Below are 11,839 nucleotides of genomic sequence, written 5' to 3' on the forward strand. Positions count from 1 at the left end.
ACCCCTTCTTGGGGTCCCCCCTGGGTGCACGTTGTTTTTTTGCCATAGAACATCACAGCTGACTCAAATGATCAAAAGTTGATGATGAGTTGGTTATTTGAATCAGCTTTGTAGCCCGAGGGCAAAAACCAAAACGTGCAAGTTTGGGAAACCCTGCCGTAGAGCAGTAGCAGTGCTTAGGTAAAAATCACTGGGGAAGCCAAGCCCCCCCCCCCCCCCCCCCAAAAAAAACCCTATTACAACCTGTGTTGTGATAACTGTTGTTTGCTCTGTAACCTGTTAATGCCTATGCCTTGCGACCGTGATATATATAGGCCTAAAGGCCGAGACAATAAGAAGACGCAGTGGCAGAATAAATTCAACCATACCTTTGTATTATAAAAAAAAAAAAACAGATTGCAACCTCTGTCCAGTGCAATCCACAAAGCATATTGCATGTACAGTAACAGACCCTTACAGGACCTACAGCGTGGTCAAGCCAGTAAATGTTTCTGACATTTTTGGACCACTAAACAACTATATTATTTAGAACCACAAAGAGTTACCACAAGTCGCAAACAAAACAGGAGCTGCCTCCATTATTCCAACAACATTTCAACTTCAACATCAAATCACCTATGTTTAGTCTAATACAGGGACAACTAAAAGATACCAAAAACAATTTAGTACAATCAACATAAGCTAAATATGATGTGGCTGTCCATGGTTCTGACTTCTGTGTGTGGGCATTGGTGCAAGTAGAAAAACATGTTGACTCACCCAACTTGTAGAGAAACTCCAATGCCATCCTCCTCTCTTTCATGTTGACAAAACGCGCTATCACTCTATCATACAGTTCACACTTTTATTGTTTGTTGTCCTAGGCTACCTGGCTAAAATGCTTGCTCGCTAGCCTAACTTCCATTCATGGGCAACGTTAGCTAGTTAACATTAGCCTTTTAGGCCTACATCTATCTACATATAGGCCAGTCACAACAATGGATCAGAATCGCCGTAATAATCATTGCCCAGTACAGAGAATTAAGTAAAACCAGAAGTCCAAATCCCTAGCTCCATCTATGGCTAATTTTGGAAAGGGACAATTTTAGCTAGCTAGCCACCGGAGGACAGCAACACAACGAGATGCAACTATTCAAGTTAATGACGTATGCTCTCAATGGGATATGTTAGGAGTGACACCTAAATCCAAGCTGGCTTCCCTTGACACTTTTTTTTTGGTGCGCCAGGACCATTCACAGTTGAGCTCGCTCAGTTTAGCTCAACGCTGATTTGCACATTTTGTATACATTTTTTGTCAAGGGAGGCCAAATGCTCGCTGGCTTCCCTTACTTTAAATGCTACAGGCGGCAACAATGTCATACTCGTTTGGGCCAGACAGCATCAGATGGATGTATAGAGACAGAGGGGCGCTGTATCGCTCGCTCAGATGAGTTCTCCTGTGAGATACATTCAGCCTTTTGCGAATTGAAGGAAAATTATGAAACATAGAAACGGAAGATATATACTGCTCAAAAAAATAAAGGGAACACTTAAACAACACATCCTAGATCTGAATGAAAGAAATAATCTTATTAAATACTTTTTTCTTTACATAGTTTAATGTGCTGACAACAAAATCACACAAAAATAATCAATGGAAATCCAATTTATCAACCCATGGACGTCTGGATTTGGAGTCACACTCAAAATTAAAAGTGGAAAACCACACTACAGGCTGATCCAACTTTGATGTAATGTCCTTAAAACAAGTCAAAATGAGGCTCAGTAGTGTGTGCGGCCTCCACGTGCCTGTATGACCTCCCTGCAACGCCTGGGCATGCTACTGATTAGGTGGCGGATGGTCTCCTGAGGGATCTCTTCCCAGACCTGGACTAAAGCATCCACCAACTCCTAGACAGTCTGTGGTGCAACGTGACGTTGGTGGATGGAGCGAGACATGATGTCCCAGATGTGCTCAATTGGATTCAGGTCTGGGGAACGGGCGGGCCAGTCCATAGCATCAATGCCTTCCTCTTGCAGGAACTGCTGACACACTCCAGCCACATGAGGTCTAGCATTGTCTTGCATTAGGAGGAACCCAGGGCCAACCGCACCAGCATATGGTCTCACAAGGGGTCTGAGGATCTCATCTCGGTACCTAATGGCAGTCAGGCTACCTCTGGCGAGCACATGGAGGGCTGTGCGGCCCCCCAAAGAAATGCCACCTCACACCATGACTGACCCACCGCCAAACCGGTCATGCTGGAGGATGTTGCAGGCGGCAGAACGTTCTCCACGGCGTCTCCAGACTCTGTCACGTGCTCAATGTGAACCTGCTTTCATCTGTGAAGAGCACAGGGCGGCAGTGGCGAATTTGCCAATCTTGGTGTTCTCTGGCAAATGCCAAACGTCCTGCACGGTGTTGGGCTGTAAGCACAACCCCCACCTGTGGACGTCGGGCCCTCATACCACCCTCATGGAGTCTGTTTCTGACCATTTGAGCAGACACATGCACATTTGTGGCCTGCTGGAGGTCATTTTGCAAGGCTCTGGCAGTGCTTCTCCTGCTCCTCCTTGCACAAAGGCGGAGGTAGCGGTCCTGCTGCTGGGTTGTTGCCCTCCTACGGCCTCCTCCACGTCTCCTGATGTACTGGCCTGTCTCCTGGTAGCGCCTCCATGCTCTGGACACTACGCTGACAGACACAGCAAACCTTCTTGCCACAGCTCGCATTGATGTGCCATCCTGGATGAGCTGCACTACCTGAGCCACTTGTGTGGGTTGTAGACTCCGTCTCATGCTACCACTAGAGTGAAAGCACCGCCAGCATTCAAAAGTGACCAAAACATCAGCCAGGAAGCATAGGAACTGAGAAGTGGTCTGTGGTCCCCACCTGCAGAACCACTCCTTTATTGGGGGTGTCTTGCTAATTGCCTATAATTTCCACCTGTTGTCTATTCCATTTGCACAACAGCATGTGAAATTTATTGTCAATCAGTGTTGCTTCCTAAGTGGACAGTTTGATTTCACAGAAGTGTGATTGACTTGGAGTTACATTGTGTTGTTTAAGTGTTCCCTTTATTTTTTTGAGCAGTGTATATATTAATTATATTTTTTGTACATTTTTTGGGGAAGCCTGGCTTCCCTTGGCATCCATGAATACATGCCACTACCATTAGAGGACCATAGTATAAGTCATACCCATAAAACCTTGCGGTCAAACAAGGAAATGGTTCCAATCGTTTTTCCACCATTCATTTTTCCCATATAGGATTTTAGAAAGACTTAAAATAAGGGCTGTGTTTCATGTAGGCTTACCCTAGCATGACATTTTGATAACTGTGTAAATCTCTAAGACAAGGTGACTTATCAATATATCTGCCTGTATTTACCCACCTAAAATGAAATGCTAATTAACTAACTGCTAATGTGCCAATCATAAAGCACTACAAATGCCATGAATATCTGTATGAGACTGCCGAAGGTAAGAATCTCTGGATTAACTATGTAATGTTAGCTAAATGTAGTAAAGAATAAATTGGCAACATTTCTTTAAATGGAAAATTCTGTGAACTGTCTTGAGCATGTTTAAAACTGACACGATATCTGTTAGCAAAGGTGTCAGCTAGAGATGATGGGCAGGAGCTTGCAGGGATTTGTAGTTTTGCATGATGATCTTTGATGCTAATTAGAATTTTTAAATCTGAGAGTAAATCGAGACGAATGTATTGATAAAAGTCACCTTGTCCGATTTACAAGTTTATCAAAATGTCACGCCAGGGTAAGCCTACACGAAACACAGCGCTTATTAAGTGTTTCTAAAATCACCTATGGGAAAAAATGGTGGCGGTGGAAAAACATTTGGAACCATTTCCCTGTTTGACCACTAGGTTTTATGGGTATTATGACACCTCCACTGTGGGTCTCTATACTGCTATAGAGAATTTCTAATAAAATAAAATAATTCCCTACAAACCTAATTCCAGTACCATGTTTCCCTATCAATTTCAAAATAAGAATTCAATCCCATATGCCCTAATCTCATCCACCACAACATAACTTCTCCCTTCTGTTCCCATTACATTATAGTACAGATTTCCTTGTAATATAAATAAATCTCCCTTACTTTCACCCCAATGCCTCTGCCAACAATCTAACACATTTTTAAAATCACTGACCACGTGTACATGCACACCCATATCCCGTTTTTATTCGGGATACTCAAGTATTCTACTTTTGAGTTGACGCATATAAAACATATCGCGTTTACAATAACCCGAAAAGGCTTGTATCCCGGTTATGAGAAACACGGATAAAATGCCTGGGTTATGCTAATCTTAGAGGGGTCTCTACAAACTGGGTAAGAGTGTACGACTTGTTTATAATAATGGGTAATTAACCCATTATTAACTTGTCATTTGAAACAGGATTGTGTAAAACCATTTTTTTTAGAGCGACAGTAAACCTAGTCTAGAAAAAGGACAGTTGAATATTTACCCTACTGGGAGGATGTACACTGAACAAAAATATAAACGCAACATGTATAGTGTTGGTCTCATATTTCATGAGCCGAAGTAAAAGATAAGAGAAATGTTCCATGCGCACAAAAAGCTTACTTTGCTCAACTTTTGTGCCAAATTTGTTTACATCCCTGTCAGTGAGCATTTCTCCTTTGCCAAGATAATCCATCCACCTGACAGGTGTGGCATATCAAGAAGCGCAGGTGCACTTTATGCTGGTTAGGTTACTCCGGAAGGAGAAGCTCTTGTAACATAGTTTGAACTTCAAGCGCCTCTCCTTCCTTGATGTGAATGGTCTGGTGCTTCTTCACATAGTTCGCCTCAGTAAAACGCTTTCCACACATGGGGCAGGCGTATGGCTTGTCGGCGTACGTCCTAATGCTCAGCCTCCCAAATTGTGACCCGATGACACCAGAGGAGGTAGAAGCAGGAGCCACCACCCTCAGGTGGTTAGTCTTTGAGCTCCCTCCTTGACCTCTAGCCATTGTTTGGGTGTTGTTGGGCTGTGTGCTCTGTTATAGGCTACGTACCTCTCGTGGTGAATGCCCATCCTGACCCTGTCTGCATTGGGGGGGTAAGCCTGAGGTAAGGAGAAGACAGACTTCCTGATAGACTACCACCAGGGGGGTCTCCCACCACTCTCTGTGAAGGCTGAAGCCCAGGGTGACCTGCTCTGCTCATCATGGATACTGTGGTGTTTGTATCATAGGAGGATATATCCCTGTTTGACCACTAGGAGGATATATCTCTATCAGCCCCAGGCCCTGCTTCATCCCTGCACTGAGACTGTGAAGAGAAGGGTCTGTGCTGCAGACTGGATCCCTGACTGGAGCCTCTGTCTCTCTGATGACTACAAGGTCTGAGGTTGTTCAGTCCACCTGTCCACTGGTTGTGTTCTGTGTGGTGGTGAAGACTGTCAGTCGTGGTTCCGGTTCCGACTCAGGAAGGAAGGCTTCTGTTACAGGGTCCAGATCTGGGGCCAGGGTTTGTAACCAGCCACTTCAGAGGTCCAGTCTCCTCCCGATAGCAACACAGGATATCAGCAGGTCTTCATGGACTGCAGACTGCAAACAAATTGTACAGAAAAGCATTTAAGAAAGTCTTTGCTGTACATATAGAAACATGACATTATAAAATGTGAACCACAGTCAAGCCCATCTCTAACACAAGTACCTAACCATATGGAGTCATTGGAGTTTATTTTTTTAAATGTCCCTACGTGTTGATTCAAGAATTAAGTATAATGTTTTGGTTTGACTGAGAGAAGGGAAACTAAGTACATACAATGAAACAAAAATAACCAAGTCAGTCTGCACAGCGTCAATTTTGTATTGAATTTGAACGAAATGGTCATATACTCACATAACGTGAAGTACAGTACTTTTATTGCACAAAGTTATACCTTTTTCTGTAAATCTGGTACCCTCGCTTTAATAAAATGTATTTTAGAATACTTTGGAAAAGGTTCAACATTACATTACAAACACCTTCATGTCAAGTAAACATGAATTAAGGCTCTATCACTTCCTCCTTATAAAACACCAGCATCAAACAACAGGACAAATTTGTCACTCTTCATCCGTAAAGCTTTTTTACAGACACCATCACACCAACCATATCATCTACTCTGCCTCATCATACTCACTCTTTCCTCAGTTCACCTCATCCAGTTCCCTACTACATCCTAAACCAACAGAATTAACTACAAACTAACTAGTACTACATTACATGTCACTATACTCTATACATGGGCCGTGTGCATTTTCTGCTGGTGTATCCTTAGGTAGCTCCTCTCTGAGAACCTCTTCCCACAGTGCGTACAGGCAAACAGCCTCTCTCCCGTGTGGACCTTCAGGTGCCTCTTCAGCTGGTGCTGGTATGAGAACCTTTTCTCACACTGGGGGCAGCTGTATGATTTCTCCCTTGTGTGGACCCTCTGGTACCTCTTCAGGTTGTACGAGTGGGAGACAACACCTAGGTGGAGTAGTGTCAGGACTACAACACCTAGGTGGAGTAGAGTAGTGTCAGGACTACAACACCTAGGTGGAGTAGAGTCAGGACTACAACACCTAGGTGGAGTAGAGTCAGGACTGACAACACCTAGGTTAAGTAGAGTAGAGTCAGGACTACAACACCTAGGTTAAGTAGAGTAGAGTCAGGACTACAACACCTAGGTTAAGTAGAGTAGCCTAGTCAGGACTACAAACACCTAGGTTAAGTAGAGTCAGGACTACAAACACCTAGGTGAAGTAGAGTAGCCTAGTCAGGACTACAACGTCTAGGTGAAGTAGAGTAGCCTAGTCAGGACTACAACGCCTAGGTGAAGTAGAGTAGCCTAGTCAGGACTACAACGCCTAGGTGAAGTAGAGTAGCCTAGTCAGGACTACAAGGTTGGACAATCATGGATGGCTTGACCTGGGTGTTGATGTACACGGTGGGTAGGAACATGACAGTACCGTCTTGACTGTATACAGAGGAAGAGATGCATGACTAAGTTCTCTGGGCTGAACTGAGAACAGCAAACTGGTAATGTATGGACCGGATCCATGACAGACACGATGACCATTCAACAACCTACCCAAGTGTTTCATGAGTCTTACAGGACTGAGGACTTCCGGGGGTTGAGCAAGCGGCAATATTGTACTATTGACAGAAAGCGAGGATGTGGATGAAATTGTAAAAAAAAAACTAAACTGGAACTACATCACAATGGGTCCATGTTTTGTTCAGTTTACCATTTAATGCCTGTTCTGATAATGTTTACATAACCAATTACAAGGTGAGCAAACAATGGAATGGAAAATAAATTATTACAATGCACAGAAAGCCCACATGAGCATCCTACCACACATTGACTACCGAGGGTTCCCAATGCTACAATGTTTGACAGAGGCCACATTGACATTTCAATTGTTACAGGGTTCCTCATGAGCACCCCTGACATTAGAACCATGTCTGTGCTCTAACAAGCCACCACTTCCTCCTCTCTTGGCTAGAACCTTTAATACAGTATACACACTCTGGTACAGGAACACGGGTGTTATTGTTCGGAGATCGAGTCATGTTGTATGTACTCCATAAACATCAACAGTGTAATATCTGGATGAAGGTTGATAATACTAAGTAAATAAGGAACAAAGCAGAAGTACATGATATGTATACATTTTAAGATGTTTATTGATAGTAGGGCTGGGCGATATGGCCTAAAACTCATATCTCGATTTTTTTTTTTTTATAGTCACTATATATATATAGTCACTATATATATATATATATGTGTGTGTGTGTATATATATATATATATAATATATATGTGTATTTGACCTTAAGGTCAAATACACTTCATTTAAAACAGTCAGCAATAATCTATTGAATTCAGAGCGTGTGAAGTTATACCTAGCCTAAATATAAGCCTTACACAATCATAAGAACCACTAATAGTTTCATTATTTTATCAAAATAGTTGAACTGATTTTTTGCAAATTCACTGATCTGGCTTTCAAGTCTGTCTATGAAAACGTCCTTTTGTTACATATTTAACCAGAACCCTGCATAATGCACATTCACTAATAATGTAGCAGGTATTGTAGAAAATGAACACAGGTCATAAACAATCTCTCAAGCACAAGCCTACGTTCTAGTGAGTAGCCAGCTAATTTTTATAGTTCAGGTTTAGCCAACTTGGATCTAGGTATAATTTCACAAGCTCTGAATTCAGCTAACAAAGGTAGAACAGTTGAATTGTTATGAACACAACCTTCTGTCCGTCTCCAACTGTCTGAACAGCATGCTAGCCTGTCCACCTTGTTCAGATGTTGTCAACCTTATTTCTCAGACTGACAAGTTGCCAATTCCTTATATAAATTGTTTTATGCTCATTGCACATTTATAAAACACATGCTAAACAACTAGTAAAACAATCTTTATTTGACAAAAATGCGATACGTGGTACCGTAATATGCGCACGACAAACTGAGCATACATTACCCAGAATGAATGTTCATTGGTACATCCGTTTTAGCAGTGTCTACTCTGCTCAAAATTTGAGCAGCTGAAACATAAACAGGGTATGGTTCTAAAGGTTACCTTCTCCTCTATTACAGTAAAATCATGTGTTTCGGTGTCCATATGATCCATTCTGTTGGACCAAACCTCAAATGCCTACCCATTTATGGGTAGGCTTTTTATTTTTTAAAGGGCCAGAAGGAAATTGGAGGGAGTTGAAATTTACTATTTCAGCCACCATGGACTTTCAAGGAATCATTTGATACTCGGAAAGATGGAAAAACGTTTATTTTTTAGTTGAAACCGAGTTGAAACCATTTGTCAGAGAGGAAGAAGCGATCTCATCTTTATTGTTGGGCGTGGTAGGGGGAGGGGCTTGTCCAAAATAAGCCCAATGCGTTTGTATGCTTTTGTATGCGCTTATTTTGACCCTAAGCTTGTCCCACGCCTTTCTGCCTTTGGGACGACTCCCCCATTGTTAGTGCGGGGACACATGAGCATCTCGTCGTTATATACCGATCTCTGGTGTAAATGGGAAGGTGCACAGCACAGAAGGAGCGAATGAGACCAAAAAGACAACATGAGAACAAGGGGACATAAACACTCAGAAAAACAAAAAACAAATGCGATACAAGCATTTGGAATATCGCACAAAAACATGAATTCGAATGAATCAAATTAATTCGATATGTCGCCCAGCCCTAACTGATAGGCAATGCATTTGGTACAGATTATGATTTATGATTTAACAGCCTTATTCTAACCGGCTTATCAAAACAATGTGCAATACATTGGGAGATTATATTAGTAGGTAGCCATATTGCTATAAAAGTATTGGTCCAGATTATAGCTAGTGTCCAATACTGATACAGGCAAGAGTTGCTTGCCTTGGGTCCCAACAAAAAGCTTTAGGCCCAACTGTTATTTTGGTCGTCTAGTAGCCAGCTAGTGGGGATACTAGTAAACTTTACAGGTAGCTAGATCGTTCCAGCTGTTGTTTACTTAGCTAGCCAGGTAGCTATCAAGTGGAATGGTTACCTTTATGTTAAAGAGTGGAATGGATTTTCTGCTGGTGTATCCTTAGGTATCTCCTCTCAGAGAACCTCTTCCCGCAGTGATTACAGGCGAATGGCCTTTCTCCCGTGTGGACCCTTTGGTGCCTCTTCAGGTCACCAGCCTGGGCGAAGCGCATATGACACTCGGTACAGCTGAAGGGTTTCACCCCTGTGTGGACCCTCTGGTGCCGTTTCAGGTTGCCAGCCTCAGCAAAGCGCATGTGACACTGGGTACAGCTGAATGGTTTCTCCCCTGTGTGGACCCTCTGGTGGATCTCCACCTTCTGGGGGCAGCTGAAGCCTTTGTTACAGAACATGCAGAGGAACCGTTTCTCTTTACTATTGCCTGATGTGGCTCCCCCTCCCTGAACCTGGGCTCTAGTCCTGTCATTTGAGTTCAATACCTGATCAAAAAGGACGCGGCCGTGTGAATCGGAAGGCCGCATCGACGTGGACACTGGGTTGCGATCCATGAGGTCGTTTAAAGGGAAGTGGGTCGCGACATTTGGATTTGTCTCTAAGCTTTCCCTGTAATCTAAGAAATCTCTGCCCTGTGAGAGTCCATCTCCTAAGTGAGTATCTGCATTCCATGTGGGAGGAACATCGCCCTCCACTTTCACCTCATCTACCACTATAACCTCCCCTTTCTTATCTAGGCGCCCTTCAGAGTACACACTACCACTGTACTGGTTCCAGTCCCCTCTAGACAGATCAGTCTGTGTATCTAAATCCAAGGGAATGTTGCCAGGGTCCATCTCTGTAGAGTAAGAACAAGACGCTTCATTGCCAGTCTCTAACACATCACCTGAGTCCCGATGGGAATGAACCGTCCTTGGGTTACCGTAAAGTAAATACTCTGAGCCAGGAGCAGGAGGACAGCCCAGTGGTCCCAGCCCCAGTGTCTCTGGTCTCTGTGTTACAGTTAAAGTCTCTGACTTGCGGATGCCGTTCAGCGTTCCACTGACCTCCGTGATGCTGCAAATGGTATTGGGCTGCGTGGTGGCGGTGGTGCGGTTTGCAGTGGCTAAAGAGGGCGATCCAGGCGCTCCAGTCTGGATGTCTCTGCTGTGCCGTGGGTCCTCCTCTCCTTCAGACCTCTCCTGTTTGACTCCAGGACCTGCAGCCTCTGCATCTGCAGCCTGACACAAGTAGAGAGGAGGTTGTTACTTGTAACTAGTTGAATTGGATAACAATGTCGTAGGGAAGTCTCACAAACTCCCCTATGGCAGATAAATGAGGATGTACATGTAAGCATGTGAATAGGGGAGCCTTTCTGAAGTAAACAGGCCATATTTCATTTACATAGTAACACATTTTTAATGCAACACTATTACACCAACCTCTATCATGATAACATGCTGGGTTGAGGTTCCACTCCCCTCATCAACAGTGATTGGTTGGTCATCTCTCCATGTATTGTGTCCCGCTGGCTTCACAAAGCTCCTGTGGCCTCCAGTGAGATGTCCTTCACCTGAGAGAGTGATTGGAAGAAAGAGGTGGTAAGGTTAGCTACTGTCAATGCTCAATGCTATATTGTACACTATTGATACTGTCTAGAATTGGCAAGGATGTAAGGTAACACTTCTCATAACTACTTGATATACTATTAATTGATTGATGTAGGCCGATTATGTTCCATGCATCACATTGTTTTCAATTAGTAAATAATAAGAAATACAGTAAATCAAGGATCTGGTTACAATATGATATTGTGTCTTTGCGCAAGGTAGCAAAGTAATCAGGGGAATTATTGCATTCTATCCAAAAAAACTGACCAAGACCCTCTGCCTTTTTTCCTACAAAATGTACCTCTTGGCATTCCTCTGTATCGGTCGAGGATCTTGACACTGGGACGACTGGCGAGGACGCGCTCTCGTGTTGTTCTCTCTGCGCGCTCCCGTGCCACCTTCAGTTCCAGTAGTTTCCTCCGTAATGCCCTGTTTTCTTTCTGGCTTTGAGTTATTTCCACACGAAACACTGCATAGTCGTCGTCTACGAGTTTACAGATCTCTGCCACGGCTGCATTCGCTAGCACCTCCATAATGGAGGCTATTTGAGTGTGAAAAACCACACAGTTAGCCATTGTTAGCAGCTAACTAACCTGCGGCACATACATAAATAACGTCTATCAACCAAGTCCTGTCTCCAACGTGAATTAAACACTATATGGGTTAAGTATGTGATGCTGTGCAGTTAAATTAGTCATATTTTAACGTCTAAATAACAACAATAAAACACTAACGTGGAAATTGTTCTTGGTCACTGTTCACTTCCGTTAATTC

At 43.3% G+C, this 11,839-nt stretch overlaps 1 protein-coding gene across 2 annotated transcripts; it reads right to left on the reverse strand.

The window, feature by feature from the left end:
• Positions 1 to 347: 347 nt before the first annotated feature.
• LOC145850197 (uncharacterized) lies at positions 348 to 11,839 on the reverse strand. 2 transcript variants are annotated; one of them, XM_082978316.1, is made up of 4 exons: positions 11,367 to 11,839; positions 10,898 to 11,028; positions 9,541 to 10,696; positions 348 to 5,561 (listed from the first exon to the last, which is right to left on the reverse strand). In XM_082978316.1, exons 1-3 carry the CDS (start codon positions 11,638 to 11,640, stop codon positions 9,548 to 9,550), a joined length of 1,554 nt encoding a protein of 517 aa, XP_082834442.1. In that variant the 5' UTR covers positions 11,641 to 11,839; the 3' UTR covers positions 348 to 5,561; positions 9,541 to 9,547. The 2 variants fall into 2 exon arrangements, with proteins under 2 accessions (XP_082834442.1, XP_014064369.1); XM_014208894.3 differs by lacking the exon at positions 348 to 5,561 and having other exon boundaries at positions 7,218 to 10,696.

Source organism: Salmo salar, chromosome 08, assembly GCF_965601325.2.
Source record: "Salmo salar chromosome 08, fSalSal1, whole genome shotgun sequence".
In the NCBI taxonomy this organism is placed as follows: domain Eukaryota; kingdom Metazoa; phylum Chordata; class Actinopteri; order Salmoniformes; family Salmonidae; genus Salmo; species Salmo salar.